This window comes from Chiloscyllium punctatum, chromosome 3, assembly GCF_047496795.1.
Source record: "Chiloscyllium punctatum isolate Juve2018m chromosome 3, sChiPun1.3, whole genome shotgun sequence".
In the NCBI taxonomy this organism is placed as follows: domain Eukaryota; kingdom Metazoa; phylum Chordata; class Chondrichthyes; order Orectolobiformes; family Hemiscylliidae; genus Chiloscyllium; species Chiloscyllium punctatum.
Genome location: NC_092741.1, coordinates 15,677,762 through 15,697,380, shown reverse-complemented (window position 1 = coordinate 15,697,380; position 19,619 = coordinate 15,677,762). Strand labels below are relative to the sequence as shown.

Genomic DNA, 19,619 nt, shown 5'->3' with positions numbered 1-19,619 from the left:
ATGTTATTTATGTACTAATTTTATTTCATTGCACACAGGTGGTAGGCAGTAACCAGACTAAAATTGTAATTGTTGGGTTAGGAGATGTATGCTTGTGATGTATAACTCTGTAAATAAATATAAAAGTACGTATGGATTGGTTTCAGTTCCATACTTCATCACTATTTACAGGAAGAGTGCAACAACTGGAACAGAATCTTCAATCCTTTGCTGCTCCTCAACTCCCATTGTGTTGAGGTAACAACAATCTGTGACCAAAGTCAATGGAAGGGGAAGTGGTGCAACAAAGATTAGTATTATTTAATTGTACCTATAGTCATTATCCTTTATAAATGGTAAGACTTGAAATCAACAACAATGCAGGCCTCCCATTAGAAGCAAGTTGCTTTTTCTCCATACTTCCCTGAGCCCTGTGCTGTATATGCCCTTGCTACATCTGTATTATTTGGCAAAGGCTGTAGCTCATTTATTACCAGGGAATAGAGAACAATAATAAGCAATCTTTGCTGAATCCTCAAGTATTAGGCAAGACTTAACTCAAATCCTACTTACGTGATGTCAGCATTTGGGTGTAGGCCAAACACCTGAGGGGTGTCAACAGCGGGTAATGTCTGAATATACTCTAAGTAGGATTCCACACTGGCACAGATTGGGATGATATAATTAGTGTAGAAGTTGAACTTGGGATCAAATGTCTTCTCACTGAACCACACCTAAATAACAAATCCACAAAACATTACATTACGTGTATTTTACCTCAAAATGCAAGTTATTCCCTTTAACTAAGTTGCTAGATATCCTATTGAAGAAATAATAATTTAAGTTAAAATAAACTAACCAATTTACCTGAGAAAGTACTTATACTTTGTGGTTTAATAACTGCGATGAGATAAATCTGAAGAGCTATAAAAAAAACTTCATAAATGACAAAGCAGAATAATTAGGCAAATTATTAAAGAATGATGCAGAACTGGTAATCTCCAAATCTACCATTTCTTTGGACGTAGGTTTGCTCGCTGAGCTGGAAGGTTCTTTCCAGACGTTTCATCACCCTACTAGGTAACATCTTCAGTGGAGAAAGTGAGGACTGCAGATGCTAGAGATCAGAGCTGAAAATGTGTTGCTGGAAAAGCGCAGCAGGTCAGGCGGCATCAAAGGAGCAGGAGAATCGATTCCTGAAGAAGGGCTCATGCCCGAAACGTCGATTCGCCAACATCTTCAGTGGGCCTCAGTCGAAGCAATGCTGATAATTCCTGCTTTCTATTTATATGTTTGGGTTTCTTTGGGTTGGTTATGTCATTTCCTGTGGCGATATCAACCCCTGTGGTGAAGTTACTTCCTGTTCTTTTTCTCAGGGGGTGGTAGATGGGGTCTAACTCGATGTGTTTATTGATAGAGTTCCGGTTGGTATGTCATGTTTCTAGGAATTCTCGTGCGTGTCTCTGTTTGGCTTGTCCTAGGATGGATGTGTTGTCCCAGTCGAAGTGGTGTCCTTCCTCATCCGTATGTAAGGATACTAGTGAGAGAGGGTCATGTCTTTTTGTGGAATTGAACTCGGGTCTCTGGCGCTGTGAGGCAGCAGTGTTAACCACTGTGCCACCGTGCCGCCCATCTGTCACCAACCTGTCATGCCAATCTGAAGCCCATCTAACCTACACTATTCCATGTATGTCCATATGCTTGTCCAATGACGACTTAAATGTACTTAAAGTTGGCGAATCTACTCATGTTGCAGGCAAAGCATTCCATACCCTCACTACTCTCTGAGTAAAGAAACTACCTCTGACATCTCTCCTATATCTATCACCCCGCAATTTAAAGCTATGCCCCCATATGCTCGTCGTTGCCATTCTTGGAAAAAGGCTCTCCCTGACCACCTTAGCTAACCCTCTGATTATCTTATATGTCTCTATTAAGTCACCTCTCAACCTTCTCTCTAACGAAAACAGCCTCAAGTCCCTCAGACTTTCCTTGACAAACCTTCCCTCCGTACCAGGCAACATCCTAGTAAATCTCCTCTGCACCCTTTCCAAAGCTTCCACAACCTTCTTATAATGCGGTGACCAGAACTATACACAATACTCCAAGTGTGGCCGCACCAGAGTTTTGTACAGCTGCAGCATAACCTCCTGGTTCCAGAACTCGATCCCTCTATTAATAAAAACTAAAACGCTGTATGCCTTCTTAACTACCCTGTCAACCTGGGTGGCAACTTTCAGGGATCTGTGTACATGGACACTGAGATTTCTCTGCTCATCTACACTACCAAGAATCTTACCATTAGCCCAGTACTTTGCATTTCAGTTACTCCGACCAAAGTGAATCACCTCACACTTGTCCGCATTAAACTCCATTTGCCACCTCTCAGCCCAGCTCTGCAGCTTATCTATGTTTCTCTGTAACCTACAACATCCTTCTTCACTACCCACAATTCTACTGACCTTAGTGTTATCTGCTAATTTACTAACCCACCCTTCTACGCCCTCATCCAGGTCGTTTATAAAAATGACTAACAGCAGTGGACCCAACACCGACCCTTGAGGTACACCACTAGTAACTGGACTCCAGGATGAACATTTCCCATCAACCACCACCCTCTGTCTTCTTTCAGCAAGCCAATTACTGATCCAAACTATTATAATCTCCCTCAATCCCATTCCTCCGCATTTATACAATAGCCTACTGTGGGGAACCTTATCGAACGCCTTGCTGAAATCCATATACATCACATCAACTGGTTTACTCTCGTCTACCTGTTTGGTCACCTTCTCAAAGAACTCAATAAGGTTTGTGAGGCACGACCTACCCTTCACAAAATCATGGTGACTATCCCTAATCAAATTATTCTTTTCTAGATGATTATAAATCCTATCTCTTATAACCTTTTCCAACACTTTACCAACAATTGATGTAAGGCTCACTGGTCTATAATTACCAGGATTGTCTCTGCTCCCTTTCTTGAACAGGGGAACCACATTTGCTATCCTCCAGTCTTCTGGCACTATTCCTGTAGACAATGACGATTTAAAGATCAATGCCAAAGGCTCGGCAATCTCTCCCCTGGCTTCCCAAAGGATCCTAGGATAAATCCCATCCAGCACAGGGGACTTATCCATTTTCACACTCTGCAGGATTTCTAATACCTCTTCCTTGTGAACCTCAATCACATCAATCATCCCACGTGGTTAAAGATACCCTCCAACGCATCTCGTCCACATCCCGCACCTCCGCCCTCAGACCCCACCCCTCCAACCGTAACAAGGACAGAACGCCCCTGGTGCTCACCTTCCACCCTACAAACCTTCGCATAAACCAAATCATCCGCCGACATTTCCGCCACCTCCAAGCAGACCCCACTACCAGGGATATATTTCCCTCTCCACCCCTTTCCGCCTTCCGCAAAGACCGTTCCCTCCGTGACTACCTGGTCAGGTCCACGCCCCCAAACAACCCACCCTCCAATCCTGGCACTTTCCCCTGCCACCGCAGGAACTGTAAAACCTGCGCCCACACCTCCTCCCTCACCTCTATCCAAGGCCCTAAAGGAGCCTTCCACATCCATCAAAGTTTTACTTGCACATCCACTAATATCATTTATTGTATCCGTTGCTCCCGATGCGGTCTCCTCTAAATTGGGGAGACTGGGCGCCTCCTAGCAGAGCGCTTTAGGGAACATCTCCAGGACACCCGCACCAATCAACCAAACCGCCCCGTGGCCCAACATTTCAACTCCCCCTCCCAATCTGCCGAGGACATGGAGGTCGTGGGCCTCCTTCACCGCCGCTCCCTCACCACCAGACGTCTGGAGGAAGAACGCCTCATCTTCTGCCTCGGAACACTTCAACCCCAGGGCATCAATGTGGACTTCAACAGTTTCCTCATTTCCCCTTCCTCCACCTAACCCTAGTTCTAAACTTCCAGCTCAGTAACTGTCCCCTTGACTTGTCCAGACTTGTCCTACCTGCCTATCTTCTTTTCCACCTCTCCACTCCACCCTCTCCTCCTTGACCTATCACCTTCATCCCCTCCCCCACTCACCCATTGTACTCTATGCTGCTTTCTCCACTAATCCAGAATCTGGTTTCCAGCATCTGCAGTCATTGTTTTTACCTCAATCACACCTAGTCTAGTAGCCTGTATCTCAGTATTCCCCTCGACAACATTGTTGTTTTCTAGAGTGAATACTGTTGAAAAATATTCATTTAGTGCTTCCCCTATCTCCTCTGACTCCACACACAACTTCCCACTACTATCCTTGATTGGCCCTAATCTTACTCTTGTCATTCTTTTATTCCTTAAATACCTATAGAAAGTCTTAGGATTTACCCTGATCCTATCCGCCAACAACTTCTCATGCCTCCTCCTGGCTCTTCTGAGCTCTCTCTTTAGGTCTTTTCTGGCTACCTTTAACCCTCAAGTGCCCTAACTGAGCCTTCACATCTCATCCAAACATAAGCCTTCTTCTTCCTCTTGACCAGAGATTCCACTTCCTTCGTAAACCACGGCTCCCACGCTCTACAGCTTCCTCCCTGCCTGACAGGTACATACTTATCTAGGACATACAGTAGCTTTTCCTTGAATAAGCTCCACATTTCTAATGTGCCCATTCCCTGCAGTTTCCTTCCCCATCCTATGCTTCCTAAAGCTTGCCTAATCGCATCGTAATTGCCTTTCCCCCAGCTGTAACTCTTGCCCAGTGGTATACACCTATTCCTTTCTATCTAACAGAATTGTGATCGCTATCACCAAAGTGCTCACCTACTTCCAAGTCTAACACCTGGCCGGGCTCACTACCCAGTACCAAATCTAATGTGGCTTTGCCCCTTGTTGGCCTGTCTACATACTGTGTCAGGAAGCCCTCCTGCACACACTGGACAAAAACTGACCCATCTATAGTACTCGTTTTATAGCGTTCCCAGTCAATATTTGGAAAGTTGAAGTCCCCCATGGCAACTACCCTGTCTCTCTCACTCTTATCGGGAATCATCTTTGCTATCCTGTCCTCTACCTCTCTGGAACTATTTTGAGGCCTATAGAAAACTCCCAAAAGGGTGATCTCTCCTTTCCTGTTTCTAACTTCAGCCCATACAACCTCAGCTAATGAGTCCCCAAACATCCTGTCTGCAACTGCAATACTGTCCTTGACCAACAAACCCACACCTCCCCCTCTTTTACCATCTTCTCTGTTCTTACTGAAACATCTAAATCCTGGAACCTGCAACACCCATTCCATTCCCTGCTCTAACCATGTCTCCAAAATGGCCACAACATTGAAGTCCCAGGTACCAACCCATGCTGCAAGTTTGCCCACCTTATTCCGGATGCTCTTGGCATTGAAGTAGACACACTTCAAACCAACTTCTTGCTTGCCGGTGCCATCTTGTGTCCCTGAAACTTGATTTTGGACCTCCATACTCTCAACTTTTTCTATACTCGAACTACAATTTTGGTTCCCACCCCCCTACTGGATTAGTTTAAACCCACCCCAATAGCCTTAGCAAATTCCTCCCCCCCCCACCCCCACGGGATATTAGTATCCCTCTTGTTCAGATGAAGACCATCCTGCTTTTGGAGGTCCCACCTACCCAAGAAAGAGTCCCGATTAAGGAGGAATCTAAACCCTCCCTCCTGCACCATTCCTGTAGCCAAGTGTTCAACTCCTCCCTCTCCATATTTCTCGCCACACTAGCACATGGCATGGGCAACAACTCTGTTCGTCCTAGCTCTAAGCTTCCATCCTAGCTCCCTGAATTTCTGCCTTAAATCCCCATTTCTCTTCCTACCTATGTCGTTGGTACCTATGTGGACCACGACTTGGGTCTGCTCCCCCTCCCCCTTAAGGATCCCAAAAACATGATCAGAGACATCATGAACCCTGGCACCTTCGAGGCAACACACCAACCGTGAGTCTCTCCCGTTCCCACAGAACCTCCTATCTGTCTCCCTATCTATGGAGTCCCCAGTGACTACTGCTCTGCTCATCTTCCCCTTTCCCTTCTGAGCAGCAGGGACAGACTCTGTGCCAGAGCCCTGTACCCCACCACTTTCCCCTAGTAAGTTGTCCCCCCCAACAGTATCCAAAACGGTATACTTATTGTTGAGGGGAATGGCCACAGGGGACCCCTGCACTGCCTGCCAGTTCCCTTTCTGTCCCCTGACTGTAACCCATTTGCCTTTTTCTTGTACCTGAGGAGTGACTACCTCCCTGTAACTCCTCTCAATAATCCTCTCTGCCTCCCGAAGTTCATCCAGCTCTAGCTCCAGTTCCCTAACGTGGTTTTCGAGGAGCTGGAGTTGGGTGCACTTCCCGCAGATGTAGTCAGCAGGGACACTAGTGGTGACCCTTACCTCCCACATTCTGCATATATATTTGAGGCACTAGGAAGGTCCGGTAACTGAACAGACCCCCAATCATAGAACATAGAACATAGAACATAGAACAATACAGCACAGAACAGGCCCTTCGGCCCACGATGTTGTGCCGAACTTCTATCCTAGATTAAGCACCCATCTTCAACAGGAAGGCCTCAGATTGTGGTCTTTGCCCATTGCACCTTGGCAGCAGCTGCCCAAGCTTTAGTGCATCCCTCAGCACGCAGTCCTAGACTTTGGAATGTGCCAGTCTGCAACACTCAGTCAGGGTCAACTCATTGTTCTGGAAGACCAACAAGGTTCAGGCAGACCAAAGAGCGTCTTGCACTAAGTTGATCACTCTCCAGGCATAGTTGATGTTTGTCATGGTGTGCATCCCAGGGGAACAGCCTGTAGAGCACAGAGTCCCACATCACTGAACTATCTTGGGATGAACTTCGATGAAAACCATTGCATCTTCCTCTGTGAGGTAATCTTTTCCCCCTAAGATCCAAATGTTTCTCTCACTCTGACACTCACTTGTACTAACACCCGACTGATTGAACACTAAGGTTTCCCATTAGCTACTCAATTGGTGTGAGTGCTATGATGGAAAGGGATTAGAAAAAAAATTAAAGTCCCTTTTGTTTGAATTTCTATTTGATTTCGGCCAATGGTGTCCACCAATGCTCCATCTTATCAAAAACTGTATAATCATGAAAGCATTGTAAAAATATGTAACTATTTGTAAAGGCGCTGTACTGCTCTGTAAAAAGTTTAGGAGTGTGACTACCTTGCAAAAGCAGTTGAGGAGGCGTTTGTCATAGTCGTCTGTAACTCGGCCTCCGTACTGAACCTCTCCGAGCATGTAACGTATAGTATTCCATGACACTCCCTGAATGAAACCAAATATAAGGAGGTTTAATGTCAAGTGAATAATATCAGAAGATCCACTTTTGAATGAACAATGAACAAAGAATAGTACAGTACAGGAACAGGCCCTTCACTCTCCAATCATGCTCTAACATATGACGCCTTTCTATTGGAAAGACCTTTTTGCCTCCATGCAGTCTGGAGCCCTCTATTGCTGGAACAGCATGAAATTATGGAGGCTTTAATAGAGAATAATAGAATGCAATTTTAATGTTAATGCAATTTTAATCTTATAAATTGGAAAAATCAATTTGACAAAGGTAGACTTGTGGGTGCTTGTGTTTACTCACAAGGTGCATTCAGGACAGTTTCTTAAAACATTACATTGTGAAGTCAACCAGGGAACAGACTATTTTAGAAACAAAAACTGAAATTGCTGGAAAAGCTCAGCAGGTCTGGAAGCATCTATGGAGAAAATCAGAGTTAATGTTTCCGGTTCAGTCCCTTCTACAGAACTGATGGTGGCAAAGAAAAATTTGTTTTTTTATGCAGAAAGTATGGTGGGGGGAGGGGATAAAGAGTAACAATAGGTGGAGATAGAGCCCAAAGAGAGAGAAAACCAGTTGGACAATCAAAGGAGTGGATAACAATTAGCTGAGGAGAACGAATAGCTGTTAGTGGGGACTATTAGTTTTGGGGACTATTAATGGCTAACAATGAGTTGTGTGTAATAGCAGACCATGTGATAACAAGGCCTGGTGTGTGGGGCTGTGGTAAGGGCATGAGAGAAGATGTCTCAAGCCCCTAAAATTGTTGAACTTGATATCGACTCCAGAAGGTTGCAGGGTTCCCAAGTGGAAAATGAGATGCTATTCTTCCAGTTTGTGCTAAGCTGCACTGGAGCACTGCAGCAAGCCTGAGACAGAGATGTTGGCCAGGGAACACGGTGGTGTGTTGAAGTGATAGGGAACTGAGACCTCAGGGTCTTTTTTGCAGGCAGGATGGAGGTGTTCAGCAGAACAGGTAAACTTGCTTCACTTGGAAGGTGTGTTTGGGCCCTTGGATACTGAGGAGGGTGGAGGTAAATGGGCAGGCATTACTCCTTCTACGGCTGCAGGGGAAGGTGCCATGGGGCTGTGAGGTGGGGTTGGGGTGTGGATACTGGGAGTGAAGAGGGTGGATCAGGGTGTCTGGGCGGGATAAATCCTTGCAGAAGGCTGACAAGGGAGGGGAGGGTAATATATGTGCCAGCAGGTGGTGCCCTGCTGCAGGTGGCAGAAATAGCAGCTAATTATCCTCTGGATGTGAATGCTGAGGGTAAAGGGGGACCCATCGCTGTTGTTGGAGGGAAGAAACAGGGTGAGGGCTGAAATGTGGGAGATAGGTCAGACCTGACTGTGAGCCCTGTCATCTACAGTGTTGGGATTCCTTGGTTCAAGAAGAAAGTGGACATTTCAGATTATTTTAGACTTGACAATGTGTATTAAAAACAGAATTAACTGATGAACTCATAGCAAAAGATCCTGTTGGAAAGAGTGATCATAACATGTTGTAATTTCTCACTCAGTTTGATTTTTCTCAGGTCCTGAAAAGAATGATTAACAAAATTGTGACTGAAGGATTGTGGGGTCATAGCTTGGATTAAAGGCTTGGAGTCGGAAAACAGCAGATCACAGTAACTTGGCTATTATTTAAGCTTGAGGACAGGAGAGATTGGTGTTCTCAGACTAGAATCAATGCCTTTGGTGCTGGATATAAATGTGTTATTTCCTTTATGTTTATTTGAAATCAGAAGCTTTCAGAGCAATGCTCCTTCTCAGGTGTTGGACCAGAAGCTGGTGTTGTGTGATTTTTGACCTGGTCCTCCCCGGTCCAACACTGGCTTCTCCACATCATTTCCTTTTCCTGTCCATGACATTTTAATAATCTATTTACCTTGACCCCTCAATCTCCATGGACTTCCCAATTTTAAATTTTCAACACTTAGCAAAAATCTTTATCCTCTTTTGGTCCAGAATTGAGGTTTTTGCTTATTGTGATTTTTATACATTCACTGTTAAAATGGCCATACAAAGCAGATCACCTTCTTTTTATCACAATCATCAAGATGGTTCTGTATGAACTGGATACTGGCTGTGAAATCTGAAGAGTTGAACTCATATGGAATACACCATCCCAGAGGACCAAACTTGCGCCGTTCCTAACATGGAAGATGCAGTAGAAACAAAATTTTATTTATTACTGTTTTTGTTCATTTTACAGAATTCAAAATAATCCCAGATTAAACTAATTTCCAGTCTCTTGGTGAGCTCATGAAAGGATTCTAAAAACTTCAGATTTTTCTGTTGCTACCATTTGCTTGGGGCCCTGGGCTCAGCCACATCACTGCCTCTCTATTAGTTGAATGTTGAGAATAGTTCTGGATAGCCCTGAAGCTGTTTCTGACATTTTTAATATTACATTCAGCCCTTGACTGCTTCCTACAAAAAAAGCTCTTAACTTTTGCTGAGCGTGTATTCAGCATGGGAAAGGCTGGAATCAGCGAGCTGGGTAGTGGTCAGCAATGAGGAAAATGGCACAGCCTTTATTCTCTTGAAACCAAAGAAACAATTGAAATCTTTAAAATTATGACAGGCTTTGAGAAAGTGAATCTGGACGGAATGTCTCATTTTGTCGATTAATGCAGATCTAGAGACCGTCAATACAAGGTAGTCCCTAAAAAATGCAATCGGAATTTCTGGAGAAATTTCCTCACAAGACAGTGATAAGGTTATGCAACTTACTAGAGTGAATCACATTATATCGGGATGTTTGTGAACCAGGGAGAATAGTGGACCAAGAGTTGAGTGCATTCTGACAAGCATGCTTAAAAGTTATTGCCAATGCTACATGCCATAATTAAATCCTACAATGACGAGAGTAGTACATAATGATGGATGGGAAGTTTTTGTTCTTCAATGCTAAGTAACTATTAAAATTACAAAAACTGTGGCAGTTTACAGATGCATTATCCAACTAGAGAAGTACTCCACAAGGTTCGACACTCAACAGTGTTGAGATGTGTCATTTGGACCCTATGCTTAACATTAACTCACAGTCCAGCCATCTGTTCAGTCTTTTGAAACAATGGAGCAGTTGGCCAACTGATGCAATACTTCAAAGTTCTAATGTTTCAAGTTCTAGGTTGTGATGTACCTGTGCTTTGGAATTCCTTTATGAATGCTTGCCTGAGGTCCAAACTCTATAATGGATTTAGCCGAGCAGGGTTTGTCGATTGAACTGTAAGCTTTGTTTTTATTGATTCTTTTATGAGCAATTCGTAGGATTTGAGTAGCTGTATGTGTACTTTGAGAGTTGCTATGGGTACTTAAGAGGATTAGGTATTTCAAGTGGAGTTTGTATGCCTGTGTGTTTGACTGACAGCTTCGAGTTTTATGAACAAAATGGGAGGAGTTAAGAACAGCAATGATTCAAGACTCTTATAGGAGTTGTGTATAGACTTCCTGATCGTTGCACATAAAAATACATATATCAGGGCAGTATGATTGTTACAATGTGGTTATGATGGATGATTTTAGATTTTACATTACTTTTAATATGCTGTTCTACTTCTGCGAGCCAATAAATTTCAATAACCTATTCAGAATAATTTGTTTGCATTAGTGCCTGATTTTCTTGCCCCCACGCCCTCCCCCCATCTGACAGAAACTAGGTGAAAAAAATAGTCATGCTGGGGTAGGAGGGAGGAGTGTGTGGGGCAAAGAGGGTCAATTAAAATTTTGAGTTTGCAGAGTCCTAAATAGGTTAGCTTAAAAGTGTTTTTTCTTTTGTGGTGTCAAGAGAAACAAAAGGGCTCTTCTAGATTCCTCAAAGAAGGTTGATTCATCTCAGGTGCCCCTCTGACTCTGTCATCTCCTGTAAGATTCTTCAAGAAATCCCTTCCCTTTGATTTACCTTCTTTCCAGCTCTTGGTTCTTTGATACTGGCTAGTGGCTCCCTGTTTCCCTTTGCTCCCCCTGTCACTAACCAGCTTCTGCTATTTGTCTGATCAGCGGAAGTCATATCCATTACCTCTCTGAGGCCACAGTTACAATTGCAGAAGGACATGACGATGCATATTTACAGAACTGGCCCAGTGATTTCAGATGAATAGCATTGCTTCTAGCTGAAAGGAACAAGCTCAAGTAGAAGGAAGTGAGTACTGGACACCTCACCAGTTTTTGCATTGTGAGAAAATTAGCATCACTCTACAGAAGATGATTAGAATCAAAAACTGTGTTGCTGGAAAAGCACAGCTGGTCAGGCAGTATCCGAGGAGCAGGAGACTTGATGTTTCGAGCATGAGCTTATTGAGGAATTCTGATGAAGGGCTTATGCTCGAAACATTGACTCTCCTGCTCCTCGGATGCTGCCTGATCGGCTGAGCTTTTCCAGCACTACACATTTTGACCCTGATCTCCAGCATTTGCAGTCCTCACTTTCTCCCAATAGATAATTAGAGTACAGGAGAGTCCGATCTGGCTCTATTACCTGGACTGTGGTGTGTAGGAAGGCAACTGCGTACAATAGTGGTTTCCACATGGGTAGATTTGAATATTCGATTTGGTCTTGAGTAATTCCAGTGAATGTTCTTTTCAGTCCTGCCCGCACTCCCTGAGGGGGCTCATTAGTGTACTTGATGGATGTCTGGAAAATAAACAATGGACAATTTCAAGTGTGAGTTGATAGGCAGCTCCTCACTCTGAATCTTTGCTTCACAAAGATTGGAAACCACTAAATATAGTTACGTTGAGCTACCAACTCTTCAAAAACCTCAAGTTTTTGGTAATTTGTGACTCATTAGTTATTCCAGTCAGAATAAAGAACTCAATAACTCAGAGTGTTTTGAATGAGAAACATCTGGGTATTCCTAGAAAGGATGTATCATATCCAGTAGCTGTCCAACACATTGCAAGCTTGACAAGAGCACTCAACTTACTTCTTGCTTACATTATGTCTTGACCTAAACTTGACACTAGAATTGTCTGAGTATTGGAACCTTAGCTCTTTTCTCACTTATCCACATCGCAATCATCTTCATAGCATCATGCCAGTTGCCCTCAACTGGTTAACAACATGCCTTGTTTGAACACCATGCTTCTCATGTAGCTGAGCTACTAACTCGAGTACAACCTTAGAAGCAGCTCGAGTCACCAGAGAGGAGAATGGTGGAATATGCCTGAAAATCATAAGCTTCAGCGATAAAGGCATTCACATCAAACCAAATGTTATTATACCTGTCCTTAAACCTGTAGTTATTGTGGAGAACAAACTTTCTGGGGAAGAAGACATCAGAATACCAAACATCTGTCACCCCCAAAAAATTATTTGATGACTTTTAGAGGTGTATATTGTCCTTTTTTTTATAAATGAAGTGCAATTGAGACAGAGATAATAAGCTGTCTGCTTCAAGCCAATAAAGTAAACAGCTTGTGAGGTCTTGGGTTCTTTTTTAAGTTAGAACAATAGAAGCAGCCTGAATGGGTGGAGTCAGACTCCCACAGAACCAGGGTTTTAGTTTAACTTTCAGTAGCTGTCGGGGTTTTGAAGCTGCCATACATCTCTCCCTGCTATAACAAAATGTTTTGAGTTCTCTTTCTCTCTGCCAGAACTTTGTCTTGGGTGCTATTTTCTCCTGGATTGGAGACGTATTGCATGTGAGTGTGACGCTGGACAAGCACAATAGGTCAGGCAGCATCCGAGGAGCAGGAAATGCGATGTTTCAGGCAAAAACCCTTCATCAGGAACGAGGCAGAGAGCCTCGAATTTGGAGAAATAAATGGGGGGGGGGGGGTGGGTAGGGCTGGGGAGAAGTTAGCTGAGAGTGCAATAAGTGGATAGAAGTGGGGGTAAAGGTGATAGGTCGAAGAGGAGGGTGGAGTGGATAGGTGGGAAGGAAGATTGACAGTTAGGACTGGTCATGAGGACAGCACTGAGATGGAAGGTTGGAACTGGGATAAGATGGGGTAGGGGAAATGAGGAAACTGGTGAAATCCACATTGATGCCATGTGGTTGGAGGGTCCTGAGGCGGAAGATGAGGCGTTCTTCCTCCAGGCTTCAGGTCGTAAGGGAGTGGTAGTGGAGGAGGCCCAGGACCTGCAGCTCCTCGGCAGAGTGTGAGGAGGAGTTGAAGTGTTTGGCCATGGGGTGGTTGGGTTGATTGGTGGTTCAATTGCATGCGAGTCAATCTATGTTACTGACTTTGCCTTTGCCAAGGTTGTGTTTATGGGATGTTACTATATTGAAAACGTTGCTGTTAGTAGTTAGATAATCTATCATTCTGAAAAGTTTTCTAATAGCATTAAAGTTACAGCAATTCATCTTTCTTGTTTGTGTTCAGCTTAAAACCGAGTAGTGTGAGCAATCGAATTACATCTGGAACACAGACCTTATACTTGACTTGAAATATTAAGAAGTTTGGGTCTAGGCTATTCCCTTGATATATTTGAAGGGGGTTTGGTCTGGTCCATACCAACAAAGAATGATAGCAGGATACCATGGTTGGACAATGTCCCCCAACTGAAGCATTTACCTCTCCACCTACGCACCATGTTGTGGTGTAGCTCTCTCTTTCACTGTTAAGAAGAATGTTCAAGTATTTTGATCCACTGACAGAGAAGGAACACAGATTATTTCCAAGTCAGGTTAGTATATAACTTGGAGGGGAACTTGCAGATGGTGATGCTGTTCTCACACATCTTCTACCCTTGTCCTACTGGACGGTGCTGGTTATCTGTTTAGACCTTACAGTATAGGAGCAGAATTAGGCCATTCACTCCATCATTCGATAATGACTGATATGTTTCTCAACCCCATTCTTTTGCCTTCTCCCAGTTACCCTTGATCCTTTTACCAATCAAGAATCTATCTATCTCGGTCCTAGATACATTTGAGCACTTGGCCTCCACAGCCTTGTGCAGCATGGATTCACCACCTTCTGGCTAAAGAAACTCTTCCTCATCTCAGTTCTAAATGGCTCTCCCTTTATTATGAGGTTGTGCCCTCAGATCCTAGTCCCTCCTACTAGTGGAAATATTTTCTCCATGTCCACTCTACCTAGGTTTCTCAGTATTTTGCAAGTTTCAATGAAATCTCGCCCTTTTATCCTTCTGAACTCCATTGAGTTCAGACAGAGTCCTCAGCCACTCCTCAAACGACAAGCCCTTGAAAATGCAAACCTCCTTGAGAACCTCTCCGATGCCAACACATGCTTCCTTAGATACAGAGCCCAAAACTGCTCACAATATTCCAAAAACTGTCTGAGCAGAGCCTTACACAGCACCAGCAGTACATTGCTGCTCTTGTATTCCACCTCTCTTGAAATGGATGCTAACATTGCATTTTCCTTCCTAGCTGTCAACTGAACCTGCATGTTAACTTTAAGAGAATCCTGAACTAGGACTGCCAAATCCCTTTGTGCTTCAGGTTTCTGAAGCCCTTCCCCATTTAGAAAATAGTCTACACATCTATTGTTCCTATCAAAGTGCACAACCTTACACGTTCCCACATTGTATTACACTTACCACTTCTTTGCCCACTCTCCTAGTCTGTCCAAATCCTTCTGCAGCCTCCCTCTTCCTCAATACTACTCGTCTTTCCACTTTGTTTCATCTGAAAACTTAGCAACAATGCCCTCAGTTCTTTTGTCCAGATTGTTAATGTCGAATGTAAATAGTTGTGGTCCCAACACTGCCCGGTCCAGAGTCACCAGCCACCATCCCTTTATCCCTACTCTTTGCCTTCTGCCAGTCAGCCAATCCATGCCATACCTTGCCCCTAACACCATGGGCTCTTTTCTTATTTTGTAGCCTCCTGTGCAGCATTTTGTCAAAGGCCTTCTGGAAATCCAAATAGATCCCATCAACTTTGTCTAACTTGTTCATTACTTCCTCAATGAATTCTAATAGATTTATCAGGCATGACCTTCCATGAAGGAAGCCATGATGACTCAGACCTATTTTACCATGCATTTCCAAGTAATCCAAAATCTCATTCCTTCATAATGGATTCTAAAATCTTAATTATGACTGAGGTCCAGTTAACTGGTTTATAGTTTCCAGTCTTCTGCTTCCTTCCCTTCTTTCCCTTCTCAGCCATTTTCCAATCCTTTGAGACCCTCCCTGACTCCAGTGATTCATGAAAGATCATCACCAATGCCTCTACAATCTCCTCAGCCATCTCCTTCAGAATGTTGGGGTGTAGTTCAACTAGTCCAGGTGGTTTATCTGCCTTCAACCTTTCGGCTTCCCCAGCACCTTCTCCTTTGTAGTAGCCACTACAATCACCTCTGCCCCCTGACTCTCGAAATCCTTGTATGCTGCTGATGTCATCGACTGTGGAATTGGAAGGTGCTGCTGAAGGAGTCTTGGTGAGTTGCTGTAGTGCACCTTAACTGCACCTGTACATAATTTGATAGTTTGCAGAATAATCACTAACCTGGAGTAGTGTGATTGGAAACTTCGGATGTGGTTCAGTGGTTATCCACACTCGGAAAAACTCATGCACATTTTCACTTGTGAGTAAGGTCTCTAAAAGCTCATTCATAAATTCCAATCCTAAATGACAGTTCTGTAGTAAGACCCAGCCACCCTAAGGAATAAGAAAATACAGTTCAATTGGTTTACTCAGGCGATGCAAAATCCAGTATATCTCAAAGGCCTCAGCAGACAAGGAAAAACAAATATAAGGTAGAGATTATACATGATGTTCCAACTGACAAAGTTTAGATTGCACAGATTAATTTTATTAAAACACTGTAGTCATGAAGTTGAAGGTGTGTACTCTACCTTTAAGAGAGAGAGAATCCTGCTCTGAACTGAGAGATTACAAGAATCTGCATATATGACTAGATGACAGTCCCAGAGTGTATTGGAAAATTAAAACTATTTGGTTGTGAAATGGAACCTGAGTTTTGGGAACTGTTTTGACAACAATTCGAATTTAACCAATTTGTTTAAGTCATGCCCCAGGATACTCAAAACCAATTGATTTTGAATTTATTGTTTTGCCAACATTGAACCAATGAGACAATCCGATGTTGAGGGTATAAAATGCGGACATTTTGAAAATTGGTCAGCGAGCAACTGCCATAGTGAGAGAAAATCATGGAGAGCTAACATCTTGCTGTCAAAGAAATTAGAAAACAACCTCTATCAAAGGTACCTTTACATGTAAAACACGCTTGCAGTAAAAAGGAAGAAGACAACCCATGGAGATCAGCAGCCAGAAGAGTGAAGACACAGATGAAGACAGAGACTGTGTGGTTTTGAAATTAAGTTATTGTAATTTTAATAAGTGTCAAATTGGGACGGCATATTGTTATAGAGTTGGAGGTGGATAGTAAGCAGTTAAGAGAAAGGGGAGCCTAGAGTTATGAATAGTTGTATAATGTTCACTTTTAGAATTAAAACATAAATTGACGTTATTTCCTTTAAATAATGGAATTTGGGAGTTCTCTGTCACTCATATTTTAACAAATGACGAGGATAGGTGGGGTGCTTGGGTTTAAGTAACAGAGGGGTTCGCTTCTGCGTCATAACACTGTTTCTGTTCATGACTGTATGAACAAAAGAATGTAGGGTTACATGAATATCCCACAGACATTCTGGTATTTGGAGGTAAGTCTGATTTATTGAATGAAGATTGGACACAGTCTTCATTTTTAAACGTTGAGACTATGTGGTCGTCTACCTGTAGATACCTTTGTAGGTGTCTCTCATTTTACTGCTGGGTTTTTGCAGGAGATGCTGCAGAACATCCAGGTAAGAAAGTCCATTTTAATCGAGAAGGGAACTGAAGGTTATGTGGAAAGGCAGAAAATGAGCTGAGCATTTTCAGATCAGCCATGATCTCCTTGAATGGTGTAGTGAACTCATTGGGCTGAATGGCCTCCTTCTACTCCTGTGTCTTATGATCACACAAAGTTTGAATACTCTCCACATCTCTGAAAAAGTTAAATCAGTAGATTGGAATACTTCCAAGGAACTCCTTTGTAAGTATCAAAAAAACAGTTGCAGGAACTTGAAAGGAAGAGAAAGTGCTCAAAATATGAACAAGACAGACAGATCTGTAAAGGGAACAATGAGACAAATAGAACAGAAAGTTAGTTGGTAACCAGATGGATACGACCTGGCAGGAGTGATGACATAAGTATACAACAGCCACGTTTGACAATGAGTAAGTATTCCTATTCCATTTATAAAGATGCTGACCGCCTAGTGCTCTACACTGCCCCCCCTCCCCTCCCGTCAGCCTAGTGCTCTACACTGCCTCCCTCCCACCCCCCCCCCCGGCAGTCTAGTGCTCTACACTGCCCCACCGTCAGTCTAGTGCTCTACACTGCCCCACTGTCAGTCTAGTGCTCTACACTGACCCACTGTCAGCCAAGTTCTCTACACAGCCCCACTGTCAGCCCATTGCTCTATACTGACCCACTGTCAGTCTAGTTCTCTACACTGACCCACTGTTAGCCTAGTGCTCTACACTGCCCCCCTGTCAGTCGAGTTCTCTACACTGCCCCACTGTCAGCCTAGTGCTCTACACTGACCCCCTGTCAGTCTAGTCCTCTACACTGTCCCCCTTCTCAGGTCCACGGCCCCCAACAACCTACCTTCCCTTCCTGGTACCCTCCTCTGCCACCGCAGGAATTGCAAAACCTGTGCCCACACCTCCTCCCTCATCTCCATCCAAGGCCCCAAAGGAGCCTTCCACATCCATCAAAGATTTACCTGCACATCCACTGATATCATTTAGTGTATCCGTTGCTCCCGATGCGCTCTCCTCTACATTGGGGAGACTGGACGCTTCCTAGCAGAGCGCTTTAGGGAACATCTCCAGGACACCTGCACCAATCAACCCTACTGCCTTGTGGCCCAACATTTCAACTCCCCCTCCCACTCTGCCGAGGACATACAGGTTCTGGGCCTCCTTCACCGCTGCTCCCTCACCACCAGACGCCTGGAGGAAGAATGTCTCATCATTCGCCTCGAAACACTTCAACCCCAGGGCATCAATGTGGACTTCAACAGTTTCCTCATTTCCCCTTCCCCCACCTCACCTCAGTTCCAAACTTCCAGCTCAGCACCATCCCCACGACCTGTCCTACCTGCCTATCTTCCTTTCCACCTATCCACTCCACCCTTCTCTCTGACCTGTCACCTTAATCCCCACCCCCATTCATCCATTGTATTCTTTGCTACCTTCCCCCACCCTCCTCCCTGACCTAACACCTCCATCCCCACCCCCATTCACCTATTGTACTCTATGCTACTTTCTCCCCCAACAACCTACCTTCCCTTCCTGGCAGGATGGGAGGGTGGGTTGTAGGGGGGCATGGACCTGACCAGGTAGTCACGGAGGGAACGGTCTTTGCGGAAGCGGAAAGGGGTGGGGAGGGAAATATATCCCTGGTGGTGTGGTCTTTTTGGAGGTGGCGGAAATGTCGGCGGATGATTTGGTTTATGAGAAGATTGGTAGGGTGGAAGGTGAGCACTAGGGGTGTTCTGTCCTTGTTACAGTTGGAGGGGTGGGGTCTGAGGGCGGAGGTGCGGAATGTGGACGAGATGCATTGGAGGGCATCTTTGCAGTCTCTAAAGAAGGAGGCCATCTGGTGTGTTCTGTGGTGGAACTGGTCCTCCTGGGAGCAGATACGGTGGAGGCGGAGGAATTGGGAATATGGGATGGCAATTTTGCAAGAGGTAGGGTGGGAAGAGGTGTAATCCAGGTAGCTGTGGGAGTCGGTGGGTTTGTAAAAAATGTCAGTGTCAAGTCGGTCGTCATTAATGGAGATGGAGAGGTCCAGGAAGGGGAGGGAGGTGTCAGAGATGGTCCAGGCAAATTTAAGGTCAGGGTCGAATATGTTGGTGCCACCGCAGGAATTGCAAAACTTCCGCCCACACTTCCTCCCTCACCTCCATCCAAGGCCTTAAAAGAGCCTTCCACATCCATCAAAGTTTTACCTGCACATCTTCCAATATTATTTATTGTATCCGTTGCTCCCGATGCGGTCTCCTCTACATTGGGGAGACTGGACGCCTCCTAGCAGAGCGCTTTAGGGAACATCTCCAGGACACCCACATCAATCAACCACACCGCCCTGTGGCCCAACATTTCCCCCTCCCAGTCTGCCAAGGACATGGAGGTCCTGGGCCTCCTTCACCGCTGCTCCCTCACTACCAGACGCCTGGAGCAAGAACGCCTCATCTTCTGCCTCGGAATAATTCAACCCCAAGGTATCAATGTGGACTTCAACAGTTTCCTCATTTCCCCTTACCCCACCTCCCCCTAGTTCCAAACTTCCAGCTCAGCACTTGTCCTACCTGCCTATCTTCTTTTCCACCTATCCACTCCACCCTCC

At 44.5% G+C, this 19,619-nt stretch overlaps 1 protein-coding gene across 1 annotated transcript in view; it reads right to left on the bottom strand.

Moving 5' to 3' along the window:
* LOC140453953 (dynein axonemal heavy chain 8-like) overlaps positions 1-19,619 on the bottom strand; it is a 1,210,036-nt gene that overhangs the window by 28,492 nt on the left and 1,161,925 nt on the right. Inside the window, exons 86-90 of the mRNA XM_072548830.1 lie at positions 15,701-15,853; positions 11,755-11,910; positions 9,308-9,424; positions 7,145-7,246; positions 553-713 (exon numbers count right to left, since the gene is read on the bottom strand). Coding sequence (XP_072404931.1) covers positions 553-713; positions 7,145-7,246; positions 9,308-9,424; positions 11,755-11,910; positions 15,701-15,853 — 689 coding nt within the window. The remainder of the gene's footprint in view (positions 1-552; positions 714-7,144; positions 7,247-9,307; positions 9,425-11,754; positions 11,911-15,700; positions 15,854-19,619) is intronic.